This window comes from Streptopelia decaocto (assembly GCF_964273445.1).
Source record: "Streptopelia decaocto genome assembly, chromosome: 2".
NCBI classification, from domain to species: domain Eukaryota; kingdom Metazoa; phylum Chordata; class Aves; order Columbiformes; family Columbidae; genus Streptopelia; species Streptopelia decaocto.
Genome location: NC_138655.1, coordinates 117,372,307 through 117,400,004, shown reverse-complemented (window position 1 = coordinate 117,400,004; position 27,698 = coordinate 117,372,307). Strand labels below are relative to the sequence as shown.

At 43.1% G+C, this 27,698-nt stretch overlaps 1 protein-coding gene across 1 annotated transcript; it reads left to right on the top strand.

Moving 5' to 3' along the window:
• Window positions 1–131: 131 nt before the first annotated feature.
• On the top strand, window positions 132–27,660 carry BFSP2 (beaded filament structural protein 2; the record flags this gene model as incomplete). Its single annotated transcript, XM_082044592.1, has 8 exons — window positions 132–578; window positions 9,141–9,223; window positions 11,211–11,367; window positions 13,798–13,959; window positions 19,119–19,250; window positions 19,737–19,957; window positions 24,491–24,608; window positions 27,097–27,660. 8 exons carry the CDS (start codon window positions 132–134, stop codon window positions 27,658–27,660), a joined length of 1,884 nt encoding a protein of 627 aa, XP_081900718.1.
• Window positions 27,661–27,698: the final 38 nt, after the last annotated feature.

The following is a 27,698-nucleotide window of genomic DNA, read 5'->3' as shown; positions in this document are numbered from 1 at the left end:
CCTTCCAGAAAGCCGTCGCACAAAGCCGAAACCCCCCCACAACCCCAACCTGCTGGGCTCGGCACATCCCTCCCGCCAGTGCGGGGCTTGGTGGCCGGGCTGAGCAGGGCTCAGCGGGCGGGAACGGCAGGATGCCCTTGCCCAGGCGCCGGTCGTCCTTCTTGGGGCAGCAGCCCTCTTCCACCGCGGCCGAGAGCTCGGGGCCACCCGGCCGCCGGTTGAGCATTGGGAGCCTGGCGAGACCCCCCGGTGTCTACGTGGGCACCGTCCCCACCGGCGGCGTGAGCAGCTTGGGCACCCGAGTGTCCCGCAGAGCCCTGGGCATCAGCAGCGTCTTCCTGCAGGGTCTGCGCAGCTCCGCCGCCACCGTGCCCCTGGCCCCGGGGCTGGAGAAGGGTAGGGCTCTCTCCTACGAAACCCTGAACAGCTGCTTGGTGGAGTACATCGAGAAGGTGCGAGCTCTCGAGCAGGTCAACCAGGAGCTGGAGGAGCACATCAGGGTCTACCTGGACAAGAAAGTGGCCAGCGTGGGCAGCTGGGGAGCGCTGCGGGAGAACTGGGAGGCGATTTACCATCAGGTGGGTACCGGAGCACTGTCGGCAACCGAGGGAACTTCATGAGGCATTAGCAATGATGAGCGGTGAGGATTGATGTTTATGATGAATGTCGCCTCGTTTCAAGGCACGGTGCCCTAGACAGAGGGTTTTAAAACTATCTTGGTCATAAGTAGTGTTACAATTTCACGGTGTGCTGTGGAAAATGCCTGTTAAGCAGGAGAATTCCCTCAGGCATTGTGCACATGGAGGCAATCGAAATGCACCCCGAGGCACGATAGTCTGGGCTGACTAAAAAGTGGGGGGTTCTAGTTCTGTTTTATTAGCTGTGGTTATTACACTGAGCATTAAAATTATTAAACTGCTAGGACTGAATTAGTTTATCCCTTAACATTATATAATTACAAGCACTTATTTTTTAAAAAATTAGCAATTCACGTTTTTACTTTATTCCCTTGTTTGCTTCATCACATTTTCAAAAGCTCTATTTATTTAAAAATAGTAATTGCATGGCTACCAATGAGTGACTCCTTCCCTTCCCTTTGTTGCCATCTGACCGTCCCTTACACCCACCTTCTTCGCATGGCACAAGCTGCAGGGTTCTCCAGGAAAATGTTTATTGTGGGGGTATGAAATGGTGTTTGCATTGACCTCATGGACAAGAAACAGTTCCTTTTGCTGACCCGTAAGGCTTTGCAGGCTGATGTCCTGCTTGCAGGGAATGCAGGACTCTGCTTCCCAAGGTCTCAGTGCATATCATGAGTGTCGGCTTCTTGACTCCCAGCCACTGAGAGGACCCCGAAAAGCCAGAGCCTGTCATCTTGCACAACTCTTCCCAACAGCGCTTGTGCAGGTGCAGAAAATGCCGATGGCAGGTCTTCAGAAAGCCTGAAAGACAACTTTAAGTTCCTCGGGACAATCGCATGTTCTACCTTGGGCTGGCTAGAGTTTTACCTCTGGCATAGGAAAGAGGGTGCATTTTTATAAGTGCTCTGTGTTTTTAGGGCAGGTCTTCACCCAGAACACTAGGAATGCTGCCTGAACCCTGTTGTACCAAGATCATGTCAGCAGAAGTGCCCAGTTAAGCACTGACTTTTAAAGTTATCTGTACTGGTAAATGACATTTCTGCTGCTAATCCTATAAAGCTTCCTGAAGGGACTGGCTGCTGAAGGCAATAGCTGCTTGGAATCTGGGATGCTTACGAAAAGCCATACCCTTGAACCTATCACCTCACTGAGGTAGATGGGAACTTCGATGTGAGCTGGAGGGTTAATACTTTGCAGCCACTGTCCCGTGTTTTTCAGACGAGTGTCCCATCTGTACATCTCACCTGTAAAACATATCAGGGCCTATGGTTAAGACCAAATAAGTAGGACTGTAGGATATGTGATTTATCTTTATATGAAACCCCAATGAAACCCCAATATTATAGTGCAGATGAACCTAATAATGTAATGATTTTTCATCAAAATTGCTTTCCTTTTAAACTTTCTTTATATTGTCACCCTGCCACCTTGCCTCCATCTCCTTTTCTTCTGAGTGAATAAGAGCAGCTCATAATGAAATGTAGCTTGAATATATATCCGAAAAATAAAGCTATGAAGTAATAGCATTTGCAAGAATCATACAAAATAAGAGAAGGTTAGCATTATCTATGTCTATTTAACCATGAAAACACATTAGAGAATACATAAAGTTTTCTGAATTACTTCAATTAAATCAATAAAAGAGGCATCACTTAGTGGGTTTTTACTTTCTCAGGCATAATCTGAGCTGTTACGTACAATTCCGACTAATGGGTTTCTTTGCTTTTCTATATTAAGCGTCTAACCAAAAATGAAAGTAGGACCTCATCCAGCCCAAACACTGATAAACTTGTTCATCTTGGGGCTAAGTGGCAAAAGTATGCCAGCATCAACACCAAAACTGTCATAGTTATTAAAATAACATCAAATCAGTTGCTGTGGAAACTGCTGCAACCATATGAAGTCAGTACCCTCCTGCCATGATGTGTCCCAGTAGGAGAAGTAAAAGGTGTTCAGCTGTAACAGAAATGAGAGACGCCTGGCAGATACATTTCTAGATGTTAATTTTGTAAATATATTCAGATTTTCTATACATGTCCACATCCACTTAAATGCAACATACCATTTTTCAGCCTCCTGCAAACTCTGAGGATTCAATCTGATTCCCAGCCAACACGGTGCTCTCAGCCATGAGGGATCCCTGGCAGCCATAAACCCCCTCAGTGTGCTTCCCATGAAGCAGCTGTGAAAGTCTTGAGGTGGAAAGCCACTTGAGCTGCCACCTGTTTTAGCCTCAATGCCTACAACAGGAACAGATTTTGAACAAGAAGCAGCAAATAAAAATACAAAACTGGGGCAGGGCAAGTCTAGACAAGAGCCTCTTCCTGCTGCCCTGTTAGTGAGAAGACAAGGATATCGCCACGTAGGACTTTCCTGGTCCCAAAATCAGAAATGTGATGGGCCCATCTCTGCAGTGGGGTAGGAGAGACTGCAGTGAACCAGATGGTCCCATTTCCCTCCTGGCCTTCATGAGATGTGTTCTGGCATCCCACATTTTGGGTAGTTTTCCTCCCAGTAGTAACAACTGGGTGCCAGCATTTCTCCCAAACGCAGAGCTAGGCGAAAAATGTGGCAACAAGTGACTCCGAGGGTCCCTCAGGGGAAAAACGACTTGTGTTTTATTGCAATGGTCAGACCCATTACTGCAGCAGGGTATCACTGACAGGAGCGGCATGATGGAAAGCCACTATCCAGCTCACAGCACTAATTATCCACCTGGGCAGCTGGTTTTTATCAGAGCAGGTGGAGACACTAACTGGGACAGGCACAAAGTGGGAGGATTTTTGCAGGAAACAAGAGGAATGAGAAATTCTTGTGGAGAGGACTTCTTGTAACAAAAATACAAATCAATCTCATTTTATCCTTGGCATTCTTCTTTTCTCCAGGCTTCATCCCAGTCTTCTTGTGGAAAAATAATCAAATGTGTCTCTTCTGTAGAAGAAGAGGTAGTTTGTAATGGTAATTCCTTCCCACTGAGCACGGCAGCACCTGGGAAAAGTGGACACTGGAAATAATCTCAGTGAGTTTACAGAGAGGGAGTAGCTCAGCCTCCGTGACCATTCAATTATGGCTGTGTGGGAGACACAGAGATTTATTTTGTCTATGAGATGGCATGTAGCACAGTTCAGATCACAGGAGTAAACACAAAAGCAGAAGGAGGAATCAACATCCAGGACCATTTTTATCACTGCTGTGACTCTTGTGCATGGTTGGGAGCATTTGAAACATCATCAGAGTTTTTCTGTGCAGATACTGAATTGCACCTGGCCTTACTGTCAGCATTTACTCAGTGTTTATATTAAGCCTGGAGAATATACAGGACTGACAGCCTGAGGAATCATCACATTTGGACTTGCACACAGTAATTTATTCACTGTGGGGCCAAGAGAGCTGCTGCATATTATCTGTTACACACTCTACCCACCAGGATGATCAGAGGGCTGGAACAGCTCTGCTGTGAGGACAGGCTGAGAGAGTTGGGGTTGTTCCGCCTGAAGAGAAGGATCTGAGGAGACTTTATTGTGGCCTTTCAGTACTTAAAATGGGCCTATAAGAAAGATGGGGACAGACTTCTTAGCAGGGCTTGTTGTGGTAGGACAAGGGGTAATGGTTTTAAACTAAAGAAGGGGAGATTCAGGCTAGATGTGAGGAAGAAATTTCTTACAACAGGGGTGATGAAACACTGGCCCAGGTTGTCCAGAGAGGTGGTAGATGCCCCATCCCTGGAGACATTCAAGGCCAGGCTGGACAGGGCTCTGAGCAACCTGATCTAGTTGAACATGTCCCTGCTCATTGCTGGGGTCTAGATCAGACGACCTCTGAAGGTCCCTTCCAACCCAGATTATTCTATGATTCTATAATTCTACTCTAAAGCAACATAGTGCATGATTAGTATCTGCAAGTCGGTGAAATAGCATTCTGCCACTGATGTAAGGGCACAACAAACTCCCACAAAATGGCCCAGAGCTTGGTCAACTGCCATACAGAGGATGGCAATAAATTGGTTTTATTTATGTCCTCTCAGCCACTTCCAACAGCATAACCTTGGACTGCCTTCACAGATAGTTGTGAGGTGGGTGGGGGTGAGATTTTTCTGCTTGTGTTTTTACAAGCAACGTTACAGTTTTTACAGATAATTTCTTTAGGAGGTATCTCGTGCTTTAAGAACCAGGCAGTCCTGTTTAGTTATAAAATATACAATGTATGAATGAAGTTGTGTTTTCTTGGGTGCAGCAGAAATCTGCAAAGGACCCATCAATCTTCCCAGTCTCTCTCCAGGTATTACCTTTCCCAAGGCAATGCAACAAATGCCACTCTTGCTGCCTTGGGGGTTTTCCTTCTTCAGGCTCTGAAGGATTTCAACACAGAAAGCATGACCAAAAGCATTCAAGTTCACTGCTTCGCATCTGAGCAGCAGGCATTGGTTTGTGTGATTTTAGCCTGATTTAGCTGTGAATTACAATGTGTTGGAGCCAAAGGGATATCAACCACTTCTTTCTGTGTGCGGGAGACTAGACCAGCATCTTCTGATCTTTCTCCACTGCTGCATCATTTGCTTTAACTGAAGTGAACACAAAAGTCAGATAATATTCTATAACATGAATAATTAAACCATGAGATTCATCACTGGCCACACCTGAGGCCACAAATTCAGCAGCATTCAGAAAGGGATTAGGCGTTTGTAAGAATAGTGAAAGTATATGAAGATATGGATAAAGCGTAACTAAGAATTTGAAAGGTATAGTAAATCTTGCAGTTTTGAGCTTGGTCAGATCTGTCTTAAAAATCAACAAGGGATAGGTTGTCCCCTAAGTGTCTGTACCACATCACCCTTTATCAAGGCTGGAGGCTGCAAACATCCTTGAAACAGCTGGTTTTCCTTGTTGCCAGTCATAACCCAGTAAATGGGCCAGTATGTTGATACAGATTTTGCTAAGATTTTCTCTTTTTTTTTGCTAAAAATTGAAATTGTGTTTTCATGTCCATAAAATCACAATGAAATCTAACAAAATTGTTGCTGCTTTCTATTTAAGACGTTTTACAGCACAAATATTCAGTGTTAATTCAAGAGCTGCAAAAAAAAGATCATGTTCAGAAGGTGTATGTACATCACAGATGCGAGTGTTGAAAGCAAATATATGACTTAATGGAGCTATTATTAGTAATAATATTTGCATTTTTATAACATTTCCCATCATGGCTGCTTAAATGTCACATAAGCGTCAGTGAATTAAGCATCTCAGAAGCCCTGTGAGGCAGGACAGCATTGCCGTCTGCTTTGCAAGCAGAGGAGGCAATGCCCAAGTGCTTGCAGCATTGTGAGCCCTCTCATTTTCAATGAGCACAAGGAAGTGTGTTTTCTGAACTGCTGCATCATGCTTTTTAGTACATGTGTCAGCAAAGTGGCTATGAATCAGGCTCACTAATGCTGAGTGTTTGCATCCAGCTGTCGATTACTAGGAGAATTAAATCAAACAAAAGAGCCACTAGATGGAAGTCTTACATCTCTTCTTCTCAAGCCTAGGAAAGGGCTTTCGCAGCTCATGCAAATCAGGGAGAATTTTTTAGGAAACCCAGTTTCTACATAGAAACTACTGTGTCATTGTTTATGCTTCAGGTTTGCTGTCGGATTTAAAGCGTACACAGCTCATTTCCAGGAGGACTGAAAGGCTAATGCCTGCTGGTTCCCCCTAAAACTCTCATCCCTGAAGCCTTCCAAACATTCGACATTTTTATACTGTTTTTACTTACACGGCACAGTTCAGGTTTGTGTGCAGTTCTGGAAAGCCCTGGACTTTCTCCCTGAACATTTGGCATTAGCTGCTGGTCTGTGAAGAGGGGAGTCAGGTATTAAGTGAGTCCTCAGGAGAATGATACCAGGGCTCTGGTAGAGATATTCACTCATGAGGCAGGTAAGAAACCACCCCAAATGCTTCAATAAAGCCAGAAGATCACTACTAAAAAGTGCTTTTAAAACCAGTTTTCCTCTGCAAAGAGGCAGAAATCCAGGCAGTGGAAAATCACCAGCTACTCCCTGCTTCTACTTGCAATGCAGCCCAAAAAACGTTTTACACAGAATCCAGCCTCTGGAGTTAGCCATTAACATACCTCTGAGTGGCACCGTGCAGCTCACATGATTTAATGTTGATTTTGCTCATGGTATGGTCCTAGTTCTTTCAAAGGAATTAATTTTCATCAGACTTTAGGTCAGATACTGTAACTGCAGGGGCTCAATGCTAGAGGCAAATGGGCTTGTTTTGACAGGGGAGGGCAAACCATGGGGCAGTGTTTCTGCTCCCTGATTGAGTCGGGAAAAAAAAAGCTCTTTGACAATCCATATATTTATGATTTGGCAGGAAGACAAAATAATTTCTGTAGAAAAAAATAACATTAAAAAAAGAAAAAAAAAACATTCAGAGTTTGGATCAAAGACCTGCCTCTACCTCCGTACTGCTGCCATGTAAAAACTAAATGTCTTTTCTCCATCTTTCAGGAGAAACTCAGGTTTCTTGGTGCAAGGGGACCTGAGGACGGCAGAGCAGCCTGTCCCCAAAGTCCTGTGTCTGCCCAGCAGCTCTGAAATGCCACAGAAGGGATGACCTGGGGGCTGAGGAGTTAGGCCAGTGCTGGTAAAGTGGGGTTGGAAAAAAGCAGGGAGAAGGAAACAAGGGGTTGAATAGTGAAGAAGAGCCTGTTCCGTGTGCAAGAGAGCACATGAACGTCTTCTGTACCTGTGCGGTGCATGGCGGGGCTGGCTGGTGTGCCATCAGATACCATCTCTTTGCTCACACCTGTAGCTTTCGTAACATCTCTCACTCCTGCGTGTTCCTGTGCTCTCTAATTTTCTCATGCCGAAACTGGGGCTTCTTTGCCCAGTGGCAGTATATTCATGAGAACTTTCTCCTCTGTCTGGATGCTGCTCTCATGAAACATTTTGGAACTGCATGTCTCTGAGATGGCCACTCCCTCTATCATACCTGTTAGAATTGGCCAAGAAATCCCCCACTTACTAATGAAAAATTGGCTGCCCATACAATGGCATCAGTTGTGTTTCCTTTGGAAGCCAAGTCCTGAGCTGGAGCTGGCAGGAATGGGGCTCCAGGTCCAGGCTTCCAGCCACAGCCACCTTCCCTTTTTGTTCCTAACAGTAGGTGAGAAGTAAGCAAACCACTTTTTTTAACTCTCATGCCTCCTCAGAGTTAAAAGATGCAGAGTGCTTTTAACTTCATGATCCATTGTGGACTTCTTGATGTGGGGAATAGGGTATTCCTCCAGATCTCTCCTTATCAGATGCCTTCACATATTTCATATTTGTTTGTCCAAGCATCTGTAAGACATCTGGAGCAGTAAGCCACATTTCGTGAAGATGAATTTTAATTACCATGTAGCTTCAGCCTTGCACGTCCACCTCCACATTGCATGACCTGTTTTACCTCAGGGGAGCAGAGTGCTTCGGGGGATTTGCAATCTCATTTAGTTGCAGACTTAATTATCTGAAGAAAGATTTGTGCTTCAAGAACTCTCCTGGCCTGCTTAAAATGTGGCTGTTATTCATGGGGTGGTTTAGTTTCAACTGCAAATCTCCATAGGTATCTTCTGAAAGAGACCCAAGAGTTGTTGAGTTTAGCTCCTCCAGAGCAACAACATGGACCACAGGATGGCTGAAGCCCCCAGACACTTATTTGCAGAGATGATTGCTCTGATCCTGGTACTGAATCCAGCATGTCTTCGGTCACCTCCATAGCCCAGTGCACGTATGACTCCATGACAAGCAGTGGTCTTTTCTCACTTTTTAATAATTTTATATAACCCTCTAGAATAACAACAAGTCGCTATGTCACAAGCCTTCCGTTTTTTTTACCCCTCAAATGCCTCCTAGGCATAAAGATACCTCCCCAGAGCCATAGCAATGACATCGCAGTCTGATACGCACAATCTTTCAAAAGCATTTCACATTTGGGATAATAATATTCAGAGACTGTGGGCTTCTCAGGTCTCATATCCATCACAAGAGCTTACAGGATCCCATCAGGGAAGAAAAATGATGCTCTTGGAGCTGAGCAACAAGTATTCCTCGGCTCACCGAAGAGGATGGCCCTGGAAAGGATTACTGATATGGAAGTAGAATAGAAATTGCACAAGTGCTACTTAAATTGTATCTAGAAGATATAAGTGGGATTGAAATGATGAAAGTACCTTGCACACAGTAATGAACTTCGATCATTGCAATGAGCAGAGTAAAAGTGTTTCCCCAAGAATACTAATGCTTAGGAGCAATGAATAGTTTGATAACAAATTACAGACTATTTGCAGAGCATCTGTGAATTTATTTGTACAAAATTAATTAATTAAATTATCTGGAATGAGTGACTTGAACAGCACTAGGCTAAAGGATTATTTTCAGAATCAAAGCTATACATCTGCTTAAGATACATGTACAAGGCAGGTAGCTAATGTGCTGAAGCTCTTCATTGCTTGAGTTCTGTTGTCTCCTTCTAGGTGGGTGAAGCAGTCCTCGAAAATGCTCGTCTTATGCTGCACACCGAGAACATTCAAGCCTGTGCTGAAGATTTTAAAGACAGGTAGTCTTGTGGTGGCACCTCGCTGGCCACTTTATTTGCAACTTTGCCTTGGCAAACCCTTACTCTATAGGGGAGTAGCGCTTAGTGAGTAGAATGGGCCCCTTCTTTTAAGTTGAATATTCAACACCCTGACTTGGGAGGTGTTTTGTAAGATCAAAACAATTATGATGTTAACATTATTTTGGAAGATTTTGAAGATTTATAGTAACAAAAATGTGCACTAGCAAAATTACTTAAGCTATTTTTTGGTATACAGACATTGATCTCTTACTGAGAGGTCAGTTTTCATTCATATTGGGGTTGATATTTTACAAAGGCAAACTTTATGTGATTTTTAGTTTTAATTTCCAGTACAACACAAATGGTTTTGGAAGTAACAATCATTCTGCTGCAGCAGCTAAAAAGCAGAAACTGCACCACTACAAATGTCAGTGTGGAAACATTAGATAAGAAAAAATAAATGGGCTGCACCGATTTTCCTTGTCTTTACTGACAGAAATGAATAGTAAAAGAAGATCTTAAATACTGACAAACTACTTTTAATGCATTTCCATTTGCAAAGCCTAATATTCATGTACATGAGTACATGAAGCTCTTTAAATTTTACTCAGGAGATGTGATCCTTCCAGCATTTACTCATAACGGACTCATTCATTTACAAACAGCTTTTCACAAGATCTGACACACAAACTGTACTTAAAACTAATTGATTGTTATCTCCTTTGGTTTTTATCATCCCTTAAACTTCTCTCTCTGGTATTATTTTATTTAATCATATCAATAAGTGTGTTAATCACATTCTTAGGTTTGGTCTTTATTTCAGAATGGTACAACTCTGAGATACTAATTTCATGGCTTTACATCCAGCAAACTACACTCATATATTAAGTAGTTTTAAAACACCATTTTCAAAAATGTCAGCTGACTTGAACAAGCCGTCTACATAACAAAATCAATGTCAAATCAATCCACTGCACAGTGAAAGCTCCTAATGCTCATTGGGATCAGCTGCCACTTTCCCAAGCTGTTGAACTCCCAGAAAGGCAGGTGGTTCTCAAGGGGCAAAGTGCAGGACTTGTTTATGAAGCTGGCTCCCATCTAACCTGCCAGCCCCCCTGTCTAACCTCCCTGGCCACCATGTCCCCAGGTTGGATGAGTTTGACACAAAAGCTTTCCATCCCAGGAGATTCACCACATAACCCAGCCACATTTTCAAAGGAACATCTAAAATGAAAAGGCTCCAATTAGAGCAACACAGCAAGCAGTGCTGTAGACTAGCAACTGCCTGCCACATTTTTCTCTACCATTGTGGCCACGGTTTAGAAATGAGCCGTTTGCTTTAACAGCAATTCTAGTTGACAAACCAACCACTCAAATTTCCTACTTATTTTGAAGCCACTAGGATTTGGTCTTAAGGATGGGCTGGGACCCTGAAACATAGAACAGGCTGCCATCAGCATGTCTGTTAGTAAAAATAAAGCATGATGCACACATGGTTTCTTTAACCATAGCTCTGAAAAGCTTTTATGTAGATGAACAAGCAAGTATTATCATTTTACAGCTAAGCAAGCAGAGAAAAAGCCACTCATAGTCATACTGTATATAAAAAACAGATATAGCAGGAGACCATGTGCCTCTCCATGCTTATTCAGGAATCCTATCAGGCTGATAACCACCGTAGTGCAGACTGCTAACTTGGCTTGTTTTATTACACTCTGAGTTAATGACAGGGTACTTCAGGTATTTAAATTCAAGCATAGTGAGATAAGGTGAGAGCAAAGTATATCTTCTGTGCCTCTGTTTGGCACAGATGAGCTAATTAGCATGAACGGTGTCATTTGAAGAAAAGAAAAAAAGCAGGTTTTTCTTGCTGAGCTGTGCTGTATTAAGGTTTGGGTTTGGTTTTTGTTGTTGTTTGGGTTTTTTTTTTGGGGGGGGTGGTTGGTTGGTTGGGTTTGTTTGTTTGTTTGATTGTTTTTCTCTGCAGGTATGAAAATGAACAGCCATTCAGAAAGGCAGTGGAAGACGAAATTAATTCCCTATATAAAGTGATTGATGATGCTAACCTAACTAAAATGGATCTGGAGAGTCAGATAGAAAGCATGAAAGAAGAACTAACTTTGCTGTCAAAGACTCATGAAGAAGTAAGTCCAGACTTGAGACACTGCAAAGCCAATGCATACCTGTTTCATCCACTTGGTATCACACATCTAGTGCAAAGCAAGCACTAAAACGCTCTACCTGCCATCTCTGGGTGGTGGGATTCTCCTGAAAACTGCTCCTATTTTGCTCTTCTCCATTAACTTAAAGCACTGACCTCTGAGGCATGATCAAATTGCTTACATTTAAGTTTTAACTCTTTCTCATCTGATAAGAATGACATGGAAGAGATGTCATCATTTCTTGCTAGACACCACATGAAGGTCATGGAGTTGCTAGTCACATATGTGGACATCTCAACAGGGGGGTCTGATTCTCAGCCAGAGATTTAAAGAGAAAATGTCTGTGCAGGGAAAAAGCTCTGGTCCTGCTGCGCTAATGTGGAGCATCAACCAGGCTCTTCTGAAAATATCCTGGTTGGCTTTGCAAGCTGCTCAGTTCCCAAAACCAAGTCTCTCCTGAGCAACACACCACTGAGTCAAGTCATGGGGACAGGCAGCTAGAAGGGAAGCCCATTATTACCTGGTTTTGCAATATTTTCCCACTTATTACATTCACCAGCACTATTTGCATGAAGGTGGCTTATTCCCTTCAGCAGCAGTTTCAGGATTGGACTCAAACCTGCATCGTTACTGATGTGGGCTCAAACACGGAGCTACTGCTAGTCCCACAAAAGGACAGCAAACAATTGTACTCAAAAGTAGAAGAGAGCTTGAGTTCGGATGGCTCACAGAAGCAAGGCACTGCCTACCTTACATTTCATACAGGTTATTTCTTCAACCTCAAGATTACAGCAACATTTGCAGTCAAAAAGAGACTTGGGTTGCCAAGATGAGGTTGCTTCATCCTCTCCCTACTTTCATGAGTCTAATCCCAAGGCTGACTTTTTACAGAAAATAACCAGTGGCTTCATCACCACTGCAAGCCATGAGAAAGACATAAATTATTTAAGAGGGAAAACAGAAAATGGATAGAAATACACAAGATCCCTTTCAGATCTCTGTGTATTGCAATGATTGCTGTGAAACCAGAAAAGCCAGCACTGATCGCCCCTATATACACCACAATGAGAACAACACCTTTCCAACAGCTCCTCTTGTTCCACACTTAGCCAGTGAGGAGCCCTTGCAGGATGGAAGGATGCTCCTGTCTTTACCTGTTGGGACTATCTGAGCATTCACAGAACCACCCCAGCACAGACCTGATTTTCCCATGGCAGCAGCACCAGAGGAAGCTGCTCAAGAGAAGTCACAGAATAAGGGCTGGAAGCAACTATTGCAATTACTCCAGCTGAGCTCTGGTACAGTAAAGTCCCAAGGACTTTGTCGAACTAATTCAAACCTTTCTTTCCTCCAGTGCCTCCTCCAGTGTCAAGTCCTTTTGAAGCTTCTGTGAACTTGGAGTGGGTACATTTTGAGCCTTTCATTCTTATAGGTTCATAATTCACATAATTCAAATCCATTTTTTTCCAGTATTGTCCCTGTTGGGGCCACTGCTTACAAATACAATTCCCAGATGCTTTTATACTATTTTTTTGTTTGTGCCAATAGCATATATAAACAGGTTGACATAAAAGAATTGTGGTGCCAGACAGTTCAGATACACATGCAAAACTCATTCTTGTGTTCCTAATACAATGTACAACTGATGCACTACCTTTAGGCATGCAATTCTTGATACACTAATTCTCTACTGCTTACATGTTTTTGGAGCACTTATATGTAAAGAAGGATCACAATGCAGTCATGGAGAAGGAGAGTACTCTTCATCTAACATGGACATGCACAAAAGCAAACGAGGCTCACACAAGATACGAGGCTGTGGAGCTCCTGCTGTTTTGCACAACTTGTCGTATCTCCCAGTAGATGCATGTCTAGGTTATTGCGTGGTGCAGCAGAGAGGGAAGAGCAGGGTTTGATTTGCTGTAAGCTGTTAGCTCCTTGACCCAAAGCCCAAGTTGCAGCTTTACTGGCAATGCAGCTGTGGTGGGCTTAGGTTCCAGATGTACAGTGTGCATGTGTCAAGCTCTGACTGCTGGAGGAATGTGCCACTGTGAGAGGGCTCCTCCAGGCAGTGCCTTGGTGCTTCAATCTCCTTCCACCAATGGGGAAACCACTTCTACTAACCTGGAGCTGCAGCAAGATTCCCCATGGAGAAGCAAGGCAAATGCACAGCTGAAAAGAGATACCCTCCAGTGCACTAAATCATTAATGCAGAAACACCTTTGGGGACCAAATCTAATTATTCTCTCTGTTTGTGGCACCTGTGCAATCTATTCTAGGTGTACCTGCTTTAGCAGGTGGGTTGGATTAGATGATCTCCAGAGGTCCCTCCTAACCATTCCTCGAGCCCCTCTGAAGCTACCATTCAGTTGTCCAGTTCACCTGCTTTTATGTCTGTTATTTTTGTTCAAGGATGTGAAGGTGCTATATAAGCAGCTTGCTGGATCTCAGCTGGAAGAGCTTGATGTTCCCCTGGGGAGTGGCCTGGATGACATACTGGAAAAAATCAGAATCCACTGGGAGAGAGACATTGAAAAGAATCGTGCTGAGACAGGTGCCCTGCTCCGTACCAAGGTAAGTGGTCTGTAACTCACATTATGTTGGACATTGCAGGGTTTCAAGAAAACACAAAATCATTGAATCACAGAACAGTTTGGGTTGGAAGGGACCTTAAAGATCAACTAGTTCCAACACCTCTGCCATGGACCAGGACAACTTCCACTAGAGCAGGTTGCTCAAAGCCCCATCCAGCCTGGCCTTGAACACTTCCAGGGATGGGGCATCCACAGCTTCTCTGGGTAACCTGTTCCAGTGCCTCACTACCCTCGTGGTGAAGAATTTCTTCCTTATATCTAAACTAAATCTACCTTCTTTCAGTTTAAAGCCTTTACCCCTTGTCATATCATTACAGTCCCTGACAAAGAGTCACTCCCCATCTTTCCTGTTGGTCCCCTTTAGGTACTATAAAGCTGCTATGAGGTCTCTCCAGAGCCTTCTCTTCTCCAGGCTGAACAACCCCAACTCTCTCAGCCTGTCCTCATAGAGAAGTGTTCCAGCTCTCTGATCATCTTGGTGGCCTCCTGTGGCCCCTCTGCAACAGGTCCATGTCTTTCATGTACTGAGGGCTCCAGAGATGGACACAGGACTCCAGGTGGGGTCTCACCAGAGCAGAGCAGCAGAATCACCTTCTTTGACCTGCTGGCCAAGCTCCTTTTGATGCAGTCTAAGATACTACTAATACTATACAGTAATTTTGAGGGTTGGTGTTTGCTTTTTTCTCAAAACAAAAAAGATGGTAAAAACCTAGAGGATTTTTGGCCCAAATCCATGGGAAAATACACTCACAAATATTGGTGGCTTTTGTGGGATGCACAGCATTAAGCAGCGGTGGAAATGGCCCTGCTGATATCATGAATATCTGTGGGAGCCTTCTAACGACTCTGAAATGTTGGCTAAGAAAAACAAAATCAGTTGATTTTTTCTGTGTAGGACAAGTCACAGTCATTACCCTTCTTACTAGGGCCACCAAACAATTTTATGGGTCTATAAATCAAAAGGGCAAAACATATTGCTCTACACTAAGTATACAGCTACAGACTTTTTGTGGGTTTCTCCTTGAAATTTTTTTCCTTTGGCAGCAGTGGAAAAACTGGACATTAACTTAGAAATTAAAAGTTATGATAATAGCCATTCCCTTTAAAAGTGTTCTCCTCTCCTGACTCTGACTCTGAACAGCCTTTAAATGCAGCATTTTCTCTGTCACAAAGGATCACTCACTCATTTTCCAGCGTGGCTGGCTGAAGTAAGTATTTTTGCAGAGCTGAAGCATAAAGTTCAGTGGCCAATCCTATTTGTTAGTAGCCGTCTCATTCTGAGTTGGCTATTACAGCAGAGCACGGCACAGCAAATCACAACTACAGCTGTACTATAGAAATATTTAGCAAAAATAGGCCCCCCTTGTTCCATGGCACAGAGCTGCCATGAGAGGAGCAGGGGGTAGTGAAGGCGAACAGCAAGAAAAAAAAGCAAGAAATATGTTTGCAAAGACATATGCAAGCTCTGAGTAGGTGTTTATTTCCAAAATAAAGAAGTAAAATCCTGTGACAACAGTGATACCAAAGGTGCCAGGGAATGTACAAGGACCCATCCCAGAGGTCCCGTCAAGTTCGTGAGAGTGTCAGACTATTACTAAACAAAGTTTTTGTAAGGTTAGTCTGTGGGGGCCTGATTTTCAGCTTGTACAGCACAAAGGAAGTTGGTGACACAGTAATAAACTACATGAGCCCGGAGAGCATCTCCATACGACACATATGCAGCCCTGAAAAGCCAGAGTATTCTCAGCTTTGCCTAGAAAATCTGTTCCTGGCCCGATGCTAAGTTTCAGCAAAATGAACATTACTCTGACAGCAACAAATTCTTCATTGTCCCCACTTTCCTGTCCTGCTTGTTCCACCTCCTCCTGCGCAAACACACCCTCACAACTCCTTCCCATTTATTTCATACCTTCAATAATTGGTCTTTTAGCTGCAGAGAGATATCATCTGAGGAGAAAACTGCCAGCTCAAACCACACTGACCATTGGTTGCTGCTATCATGTCCTTGATTGCGGCCAACACCAGACGCTGCAGAGAAATGTCAACAAGCAGACATAACCTAACATATCCCTACTTGGCTGTCTTAGTCTACGCTCGTACTAATTTAAGCCATTCCTGGGGGCTTTTTTTGGTTTGTTTTTGTTGTTTGCTTGATTTATTTATTTATTTATTTTTTAATGTGAGGAAGAATCAGAATATCACAGATCACTGGAAAATCAGTTTCAGTTCAGAGTAGGTTCTGGTATGACATTCTAGGGTTTTTTGTCCCCAACTATGCCTCTCATTAAATCCAGATGATGCAATTTTGTATCTCGTACAGATCTATTCAGATTATTACTATTTATACAGATAACAAGAGTTCATCTTTTTCAACTAAGCTTGAGGGCTTACGTTATCTTATGTGGCTAAGTTGCACCATTTGGTTATCCACACTGGGAAAAATTTGCCCTTACCCTTTTGCGACATCAGAGGAGGGAGAGCAGTTCCCTTCTCTCCTTTGCTCTTCATTACTAGTTCTTTAGTCTCTCTCTGTGAAGGTTTCCTCGGTCCCTAATATTTTAATTCCCTTGCTCTGCACCCATTCTTTGGTGTAGCTGTGAGCAGGTGAGACCAAGGTATTTCAAATTATCTCCTAGCACTGACTTAGACATCAGGGCAATATTTTTGTTATTTTCTGACTAATTCCCTTGCCTCATTTGCTTTGTCTTCTGACTAGACTTGCTGTCTTGGCTAGATTTTTCATGGGTATTCCGGCACCAAAACATACTGATTTACATTCATACATAACAGGGTTTCACATGGGGCTTTTTTCAGATGAGTTAGTAACCACAAATCTCAAGTCCTTTGGTTTGACCTGTGCACTTTTTTTGTCCATAACGCTCAAAACCTTTCCCTGAATTGATGCAAGTGATTTAAACCCTTGTAAGGCACGCAAGCTGTTTAATATTTTTTTCCCTGAAAAATGCTTGATTTAATGATGTGGTGCTGTGCATTCATGTAGTTGGATTCCACATATCCAGCCCTGCTCATTGCTAATCTGTATTGCTTTCTGCCATCCATAAATCCTGCTAATTCATGATTCATCCTCAAGGCAGTAAACCTTGAGTCATCAAGCTGTTAAGCTTCTGTCATAATGGAACTAGACCTTAATCCTCCTCTTCACATCCTGTCTCTTGTCCAGCTGTAGATCCATGGCAATGTTCTGCCCAGGGCACATGATTACACATCTGCCTCTGTCATCCCTAGTGTAGGCTGTCCCTAGTCATCCTTTAGTTATCTTGATTCCATAAAAAACAGACTAATGAGAGATTCTGCACTCTTGCACAACACCTGGCTCAGAACTCTACAGGCATGCTTGAAATCTGCACATTCCTAGGAAACCCAGGCACCAAAATGATTAAGATTTAGGAGGATTATTTCATCCTCTCCCTCCATTAGTCCAGTTTGTGGGCACCACAGTTCAGTACAGCCTTTCCCTTGTGTAGCACCTCAGGAATAGGAAGAGCAGAGACACCAGAAATCATGAATTGCCTAGTAAAGAGGGCACAAAGACTACATCTGCACTTGTCTACAGAAGGAACCCCAAAGCTGAAGCCAAGTGTCATGCCCAGTGACATCCCCCACAAGGACTTCTGGGGCAACTCAGCTGGTAATCCTGTAAGGAGGATGGGAAAACCTTGTGTGTACCAAATGCTTTAGAGCTCATTCAGTGTGTGCTTGCTTGTTGTGTCATCCTCAGTATTTAGGTCTTGATGTGGCCACCTCCATCTGCTCCATCCGCCCATTCTAACATTCACATCACTAACGTCAGGTAGCTGTGACATCTTAGGGTGACTCCTGTAGGAGTTTCAACATCACCTGTGGTGAGGGCAAGTGGGATTTATAGGTAGCATTTGGGCCACCAGCAGGGTAAGTGTGAATAAGAGATGCCAGGCATTGGGTAATGTGTAGAGGCTATAAATATGGATGCAAAGGCACTGCCCCTGCCCTATGTATCTCTTAAAAAGAGGCATTTATAGTCCTCGTATCATAATAACATGCACTCTCAACACAACTTAAGAGACATGAATTACTCCAGAGTGGCAGGTCCATGACCACGACACTGGGTTCACTAGGACTAGTGAGGTGGGATTATGTCTCTCTGAAGCACAAACCCCTGTGAAGTATTTCTGCAAAACCCAGGCTCTGTGTGATTTGCTGGAAAGGACAGTTTTGGCGTTTGGACTGAAATTTGGGCATTTTCAACACAGGTTCATAAATCCTAAATTCTGTTCGTGAATTAACTGGTACTTAAATGACCTTTTGCACCTGAGATTATTTCATTCACAATGACCAAGGTGTGGTCATTTACCTTACTTTTAAAATAAAAGAATGCATAATCAGAAAATTAGGGCAAGGTCAAGATGAATTTTCAGAGTGGAATGGAAGTATTTTGCATAATTTAATTTCAGTGTCAGCCAGAAGAAACATAGGTTTTGACTGAAGAATTGTATTTGCTAGAGAGCCCAGAGCTCTGGATTGAAAACCTTCATCTCAGGCCTCATTAAAAACGTATATAAATTTTATTTTTACTAAGGTACCTTTTCCTTACCTATTTTCAAGGAGCCTGAACTAAACACATACAAAACCCATAAGCAACAAAAGCATTAAATTGTGTAGGAGTATCTTAATTCAATTAACAGAAATTACGTTTCTGACTTCTGTGATATGACTTGCTCTCTAACTCACAGAATCCTATGTGAAAAATCAAGGTGTGAATACTTCTGAAATCCAATAGACTAAGTGAAAACACTTAAATTATAGTATAGCTACAAAATGAAGAATTACAGCAATGTTTTCTTTTATAGGTCATTTAAAACATACTAGTATGAATGCTGAACAGCTTTAGTTGACATAGATAAAATATATAGACATATCTATAAGCAAAATATATAGACATGTCTATAAGCCATTTTACAGTAAATGCATAGAAAATATGGTAATTTTGACACTAAGAGGCATCCAGCTGGGGGATTTAATATATAAGAATCAAACTTAGAATTACGACAAACTGTGAAAATATTAGCTGTCAGTTTGGTATGTAAGGAAACTAAAACATAATTTGAGTAGGCTGTGACAGCAGTTGCAAACTTGTACCAGCAACAGGCTGAAACGACGGCTGCCATGCGAACCCAGGAGGAAGAGCTGGTGGAGGGCCTCAGAACTGAGTTCCATGAAACCGCCTGCAAAATACAGAGCTTGCAAGCAGAAACCGAATCTTTGAGAACCTTGGTAAGTAATGCTGGGTTTTCAATGGGTGGGCACATTCTGTGTGAATTCAGCATGCCATCAAAGGAAAACATTCCCATCTTCTGATGCACACTTAAGTATAAATCCTATTTCCAGCAGATACTGTTTCCAAAGATGCCAGATATTTCTGGGCTCTTCTTGATTGACATGGTGCATTAAATGTAACACATTTGACAACCGGGCCCCAAATGTCAATCTTCAGTGTCTTGATACTCGATAATAATTTCACTGAGATTGCTAGGTGGGAAGTACTTGACAATGTGAAGAATTCTGCACCTTGTAACCAAAGTAGTTCAACCTTTGTAATGATAATACAAATTTTTCAAAGCATCTAAAGAAAGGAATACTCAAAATATTACATCTCCACTTAAACGTATTCAATAGACATTTTGGTCAAACTGGAATAAAAATGACTATGAAGCCTCTGAAAACTTGACTGTTTTGATGTCTGTTGTCCTGCCCTTACAGAAGAGGGGTCTGGAGAACTCTTTATATGACGCCAAGCACTGGCACGACATCGAACTGCAGAACCTAGGCTCTGTCATTTCCAAGCTGGAGGCAGAGATGGGAGAAATCAAAGTAGAGACCGAGCAGCAGCAGCGGGATCGTGAAAATCTGCTGACCAGCAAACAACAGCTGGAGAAAGACATTGCCGCATATCACTGCCTTCTGGATGGAGAACAAAGCAGGTACTTCTCTTTAAAAGCAAGTGTGGCATGAAGATGGAGACAATGTGCTCCCTGGGAAGAGGTTGTGAGGTTCCTGTAAGCAGGAGGACTAGGGTGGTTCTCATGTTTTGTAAGGCTGGGTGAGGTTTGGAGAAGGTGCTAAAGGGGGAGAACACCCCAAATCCAGTCATGCAGAGATTCCTGAAGTATTTGAGATGGGTGGTTTCCAGCACTGCTGTGGAAATACAAGGTTTAGGAATACACCACTGTCTATGAGTTTCACTTCCCTGAAGAGTTGAGATTAAAAAGGAACTACAGTATCTGGGGGCTACATTAGCGGCTGCAAAACAGCTGTGCTGTTGTTTCTTGCCTTGGGTACATTATGCCTTCCCTCCTCCTCCCACTTTACAGTCCAGATACTAAAGCTGTGATCCTGGGGAAGCTCCCATTCTAAGCACACAAGTTCCTCCCCAAGTCCAAGGACAGAATCTGACTCACTAACTGTACCCTTTCTGAAGAAACATAGTTCAGACTCTCAACATTTGTCCTCTGGGAACAACCTGTAAACGCCTTTACGGTGCTTGGGTTGCTTGGTTGTTCTTTTTAAAGATCCTTAATCACCACTAGTCATGGAATCCCTGAGAATTTGATCCACAGCTTTTGACTTGCTCTTCTGCTCAGGGAGAATTTTTTTTTTTTAATAATCAGTTCCTGCTGAAATTAGTGAGATTTCACTGGCTGAACTGGGGATAGTAGTCTTGGTTCAGGAATTCTCCTATCTGTAGTAGTGACCAGACCAACTTTTTTTTCCTTTCAGCTAATTATGAAACTCCCAGTCCACAGAAGACCATTGCCATTAAAGCAAGAGAAGATGTCACTGCCAGTTATGTTCGTGGAAGCTAAAAACCCATCAAAGCAGCCTGCTTTATTCAGTTTGATTCAACAATCAAAGTAGGTTGTAGCTTGAACAACTTTATTAGACCCTCCTCATATAATCGCTTTGCTTACAGGTTTCAACTTACTCATGTTGTTAAAATTCTAATAAAAATAAAGAATATCAAGGTTTTTGTTTGACTTTTTTTCCTTCCAGTATTTTTCATGATAGTTGAAGGGGGTTGGACTAGGAACACAGGCTCTCCACTTTCCAGCAAGTAAACTCTTTCTTTTAGTAGTACAAATATATCAAGACCGAACTATCCCCATAGTGCACACAGCATCCACAGGGAAATGGCGACCGCTCTGTTGTGTCACGAGACCATCAGCTCACTAGTGTGAAATCTAATTCAAATAACGCTGCAGCAGTTAAAAAGTGTGCCATTAACTCGATGTGATGCATTTTGCAATACATAAGCCAGCATAAGCACTAATGTGAGCATCCCGGCAGTACTTAATAAACATGTTTTAACCCCAAACTAAACTTTTGGAAAATTTGAAGGTGCAGGAGAGCAACAACAGTTCTGTCTGCAGTCCAGGTCAACCCCTTTACTGTATACTGAGTGTCCTGGGCAGGGTGTCAGCTTGTGCAAATGTGATACTTTTTGATGTATTGATATATTTTGATATTTGTTGTTTATATGCCTGGCTCTTTCTTTATATCAACATTCCTTAAGGCAGGTTGGCCAAATTTCTTTTGAGCAGGCACCCACGTTGCATCAATGTGTGGCTGGCCCTACGTAATTTCTCTTGTTTTGATGGTATTGTGATGACTTCTGACTTTATTTTATATTTTAAATATTGAGATCCTCACTGTACTGCATTTGCAGTACGGTCATGATAAGTGCCAAGATGGACCCTGCATTGTCAAAGAAACATAATGAACCTTGGCTGCTACCACACAAAAGCTTAGGTAGATGGCTGGCTTTCCTTCACCAGGCCCTGCACGGGAATGAAGGTAACCATACGCGTTTGTTGGATTAGGACTTCACAGTATCGATAGTTACACAAGGTGACAAGATAGTTCATTAAGTGGACTCAAAGACTACTGAGAAATGGCATATATTAGAGAATGTGATGGTGTACAGCATATACGAGAGATAGTCTGTAGATATTTTGATCTTTAATGAAACATTAGCTAACAAAGCTACTTAGTTTTTACTGACTGATAAAATCAAATACACTCCAAATCCACTATACTTGATCCAACAGTGAATAACAGGAATCAGCACAGAAGTCTTGTCATGCCTTTCCTTGCACATTCCTCCACTCATGGAAAATCCTTCCCGATACAGTTATTTAACAAACAATTCCTCATTTGATCTCTGCAATAAGGTCACTCAGCATGTACCATCTGCAAGATTTTGATCAAAAAATTACTGGATTAAAAGATTACACTACAACAACAAAAAAAGAAAGGTAGATGATGGCAGATTCCCTTTTTTTTCCTCACGGATGGTGGCCTCATCAGAGCAGCGATAATACCTTCTTACATATCAGTGCAGAACTTAACAAGTTGAGACTCCATTGAGAATAGTGATGATTACAGAAAATATACAAAAACGGTGGTACAAGAGGTGAGATGGCACAGACCATTAGGTTATTGTCAACTGGATGCAGTCTAGGTATGGTCACTTCTTGACATTAGTGAAACATAACGTCCCCCCCATTCTTGACACATAAGACAGAGCAGTTTCTCTACGATTTGAGAAAGAGGAGGGAATTTATGAATGATATGTTTGTTTCTTCATAGCAGTCCCAATAGGTTTTGAGGTTTTCTTTCTGTCTGATGTGTACTGTTTTTATAGAGAGCAGCTTCTATAGATCATCAAATGAATCCTATACCATAAAAATATACAAGTGGTGTCAGATCTCTTCACTATTTCCTAGTGACACTTCAGGTATGAAAAGACACTGCTGGCTATCCCACTGTGAAACTGTTCTTTATAAATGTCACCAACAGAGATAACCTGGGTGAAATTACGACTCTTACAATCATACCATGATGTGAAAGGAAGGTTTTTTTGAAGCTGCTTATATGCCATTCAAAGTTCTTGTTCCAAGAAGACTTGGATTGTAGGTTCAAATGATACAGCATATTCCTACTGAGATGTTTATTAATTGGAATGGAAATAGTTTATTGAAAAATCATCAAGGTATTCCAGTATGGGGAAGTAACTGCAAAAGAAGGAAGCAACTAAGCATAAAGAATAAATTTCCAGCAGCCTTTCTCTCTATCCCTAGCCAAGACAAAAAGCCACTGAAAAGATTATTTTTTGTTAATAGTTCATCAGAAGTCAAATGTAGCACATCTGGCCCTTCTAAAATGAAGTGCTTTCATATTAAGGGCTAACAAGCTTGTGAAGAAATCTCTCTCTACATTTACACAGATCGCTGCTAGCTACCTACCTACCAAGACAGCCCCTCCCGTGTCCTTGCCAGCCTGATTACTATCTAAGCGTTAACACTCTTTACCATCCCAGTGAGATGCGAAATGCAGAACATGAGAGGTCAAAGGCCTTCAAAACTTATTTGTCAGTGCTAAGGTACACAAACTGATTTATATTTATCCTCTATTTGAGTCATTGCTATATTAAATGCATGTAAGCATGTTTCCAACTGATTTTCATAAGAAAACCAAAACGAGAACACAGATTTTACCATCTCCTCCTGCAGCATCTATCACACCTGTATTTCCATTTGTAGCATTTGCCGTTATGAAGACTCAGGATGCAGTCGAAGGGTACAGATCATACAATCTAACAGCCAGCTGCTGCATAAAAGAACATTTATACTCCTCCTCTCTTGCTATGTGTTACCTCACCAACACCTGTCTGATGTCTCAAGAGACAGTTCAGGAAAAAAAAAAAAACAGCAGAAAATTAGCCCTGCAAAATGCAGGGAAACTTGCCTGCCATTCAGCTCCCTGAATCAGGACACTGCAGGGTCAGACATCTACCAGTAGCAGTACAGGGATGGGAGTGGGAGAGAGACTAGTCAGGGCCATAAAGCACAGCTGCCTCCCTTGGTGATAACTATTCACCAGGTCAGATTAGCTGTACCAACAAACCATATGTGTACTTTATCCTCCTCCTCAGCCAGACACAGCTTATTCTGTGCCACAGCTTGAGCACATGCTGCTCCCTCCCCGGGGGAAAGAAGCAGAGGGCGCCAGCCCTATGTGAGCCTGTGCTTCATTTCAGATTTCACACTGAGTAGCAGTACACCACACCAGCTAGGAAATGGTACTCTAACCTATCATCCTACTAGTTACATTTTAGCACAAACATTCTTGTACTGATTTTACAGTTAAAAGATTATTTTTAAGGTGACTTCAAGCTGGCATCATGTAAAATTGAATACTTCAACAGAACACCATGCACTGGTGCCACCACTGCCTGCTTTCAGATGGCAATCATTGCTGGAGAAATGGGCATGATAATACTTCTCCCTTCTGGCCATAGAGGTCTGAAATCAGAGCAAGCTCTTAGCACCCCAAAGCTGATATGAAGGTCAAGCTCCCCAAAAGAACCGGGGCCCATGCTGTGGCAAGGACTCTGCCAGAACCCTTCTGCCAGCTGCTCTGCACCTAAGGGCACCTTCTCCAATTTCCTTGAGCAGGCATCTGTCTCAGAGTTATCGAATGAAGCGTTCTTCTGCTTGTGTTCTGCGCATGTCAAAGCATTTTGCAGTGCTATCACCTTCATGTTCCAGAATGGAGATAATCAGGTATGAAGAAGTAAGGGTCAGACAAAACACTAGGTGACTAGGAAGTCTGCTCCTAACTCTTGCATCACCCACAACTCACTTCAGCTTTCCTTTCTTCAGTTTCCCACATTAATAGTGGCTGCTACACTGCTTACCCTACATACAGTAGTGCTTCATAACCCAATTTTTATAAAACGCACCAAGATGCACAGGGATCACGACAAGCATCATGACAAGACTCACCACAGCTACAGGACAGAGACAAGACATGGGCAGGCAGCACTGTATGCCATGGCAGGCACGCTGCAGCGTGTGCTGATAACGTGGGGGAGGAAAGACACAAAGTCCTGAGAGTCCTCCAGGTAAACCTGTACCTGAGCAGAGGCATTCAAAGCAGCGCATCTTGCCAAAGGTTGGTCACACCAAACAGTGATATACAGTACAGTAGAAAGCTCTCTGCTGAGCTCATGCTCCTGTCACACCAACGTGGCATTTTGGATATATCCTTGCGTTACAAATGTTTCTTCTGCCAGTCTACGCCTGCAAGCCATTCTTCGGGCAAATGTCCTCTGCGTAAGCATTGAGGATCACTGAATTTGGAAGAGGAAAAGAAAAAACAGAAATACTGACCTTCTACTTTTTTTCCTGCATCTAACATTTCACACAGCAACAATCTTAACCATGACAGCTAATGCAATGCATTCGCAGAGAACTACAAATGCTGTGCATCAGCACATTTTAACAATTGTACATAAAAATAAAAGTAGAGGTGGGAGGCAAATCCAAGCATAGCTGCATAACTAATGCTTCCTTTAAAGCGCCAACTGAGACACGTCTTTAAATCTGAATCTAAGCCTTCAGAGGCCTAAAACGCTGCTATTTCCCATGGTTTCCGCTGAGTCCGTTCCAGATTTAACAGCTGAAAAGATTCTTGGTTACTGTGCTCCTGACAGGTATTAAGTTTCTAATCCAGACTTGGTCATTCCAGCCTTACAGCACTGTGTTTGCAAGGGACAAGTGACGCAGATGCTAAAAGCAGCAAAAAAGGCATCACGTTCCCCTTCTTCAGCCTGGTATTCGGGGTTATCAATAATAACGCAGTGAAAATATTTTACCAGCTGTGGAAATTCAGAGAAAAAAAAAAAAAAAAAAAAAGGCGTAGCTTAAAATCAGGCACAGCACTGCATTTAGTGACCATCATTAGCTTATCTACCGCAAAAGCTGAGGGATACAAATTGTCTGCTCAGTTGCACGTTACTGTCAGTGCTGAGCCTTAAAGTCACATCATGATGTGGTGCGGAGGTACATCAGCTTCCTGGGCAGTAACAAAGTGCAAGGGAAGGCAGCGCCTCAACAAAAGAAACGTCAAACACTCTTCCACACTGAACAGTCCTGTACCACTTCTTCCATGAGACCATCTGTCAGCCGAAGGGGACAGCAGGAACAGGAGAGCCCAGGTACACAGATGAGGCACAGAAAATGAGACTTAGCTACCAAATTTGCTCTCTACTTCAATAATTATTCCTGTCACAAAATGGAAAGCGTCATTGATGACATGGAATTCTCGGTGTTACCAGGTGAACTGTTATGCTTGGAATTTTTAGTTCTCAGGGCCTACCCTGTGTGTGATCAAATCCTGTAAGTGCACAGAATGTCACTGGTAGCAGAGAAATATAGGGAGAAAGCGTGACAGAGGATTGTAACAAATCTCCCAAAGGCGGAACACTCCGCTACAGTGATTCAGTTACAGCTACAAAATGCTTCACAAAGTATTTGCCCTCTTTCTGCAATATGACAATGGCACCTCCTGTTTCTTCAAACAAGGTAAGGATCACGGACTGAAAATACTAAGTAACAGTATTTTCAAGGACACAGACTCTCCAAAGTTCAGAAAAAAAAATCATTTATATGCTTATACATACATACATCTACATATATAACATATAAATATGTTTATACACGTATATAATGATTTCAAGAGAAAACATCACAAAGTATAAAATGATACAAAAAAAACTGGAATAGAAACATGCTTACTTTTATATTATTACAATACAAACCTATTATTATTTGATGGGTAATTCTCGTTTGGGCTCCCACTTTTGTAGCAGGAACATCTCCTTTTGGTGGCTGACCAGCAAACAAAATAACTCATCACAAACAATGTTTCATGTAATTATTTATGACTCATGCCACTCTGAGGCTGTTTTTCAGAATATCCTGCCTCGAAACTTTTGACAATGCATTTTGAAGCCACAGTGAAGTTTTTAAACACCTATGTTTTTCCAGAACTAAAGGTCACTACAGTACCCAAAGCTAGCAGCAACAATCTTTAGAAACACACAGCAAAGCTTCTTTTCCCAGTGGATACTCCCAGGCTTCACTAAGTCAGGAAAGCAGCTAGGAAATTAATGCCAACACATTCAGACATCCTAGACAGAGCGGTGTTTTGAGTCTTACTCATTTAACCACACCATTTCCAAGATGAAAGCTGCATTACTTCCTTGCATCCTTTACAGTGTAAGTGCATAGGCCTTTCCAGGGCGCGGGGCCGCCCGTTAATCACCTCAGCCCACACCAAGAGCGAACGCAACTTCATCTCAAGGGCGTGGCCCGGGGCAGAAGCCGAGCTGCCTGAGAGGCCCCCTCATCCGGTGGGCCCAGCCACTGCGGGCAGCGCCCACCGCAGGAACCCCTTGAGACTCCGCGGGAGTGGCTCTGTGGGGACGCTGCCGCTCCTCTCCTGCTCTCACCCCGCCGCGGGCCCTGACAGGAAGGCTCTGCCCCCGAGGCGGGAAGCAGCCAACGGTCTCCCAGGCAGCCACTGGAGAACGCTGCCCGCCCGGCCTCTTACATGGGTGCCCTGTGGGGCGCGGAGCCTCCTAAGGCGAAGCCGGAAGCGGGGAGGCCCAGGCGCGCGCGGTAACTGCCACCGGGCGCGCGCACCGCCCCGTTCAACCGAACACCCTGCACCTCCCCCAGCCCCCACCCAGCTCGCCCAATCCTGGGCCGCGCCACCGCCTTCCCGCCCGCCACGCATTCTCACGTCGGGACGTCAGCGGCTTGTCCCTGCAGACTTCTGACTGGCCGGCGGACACTTCTTCCCCGGCCGCTCATTGGC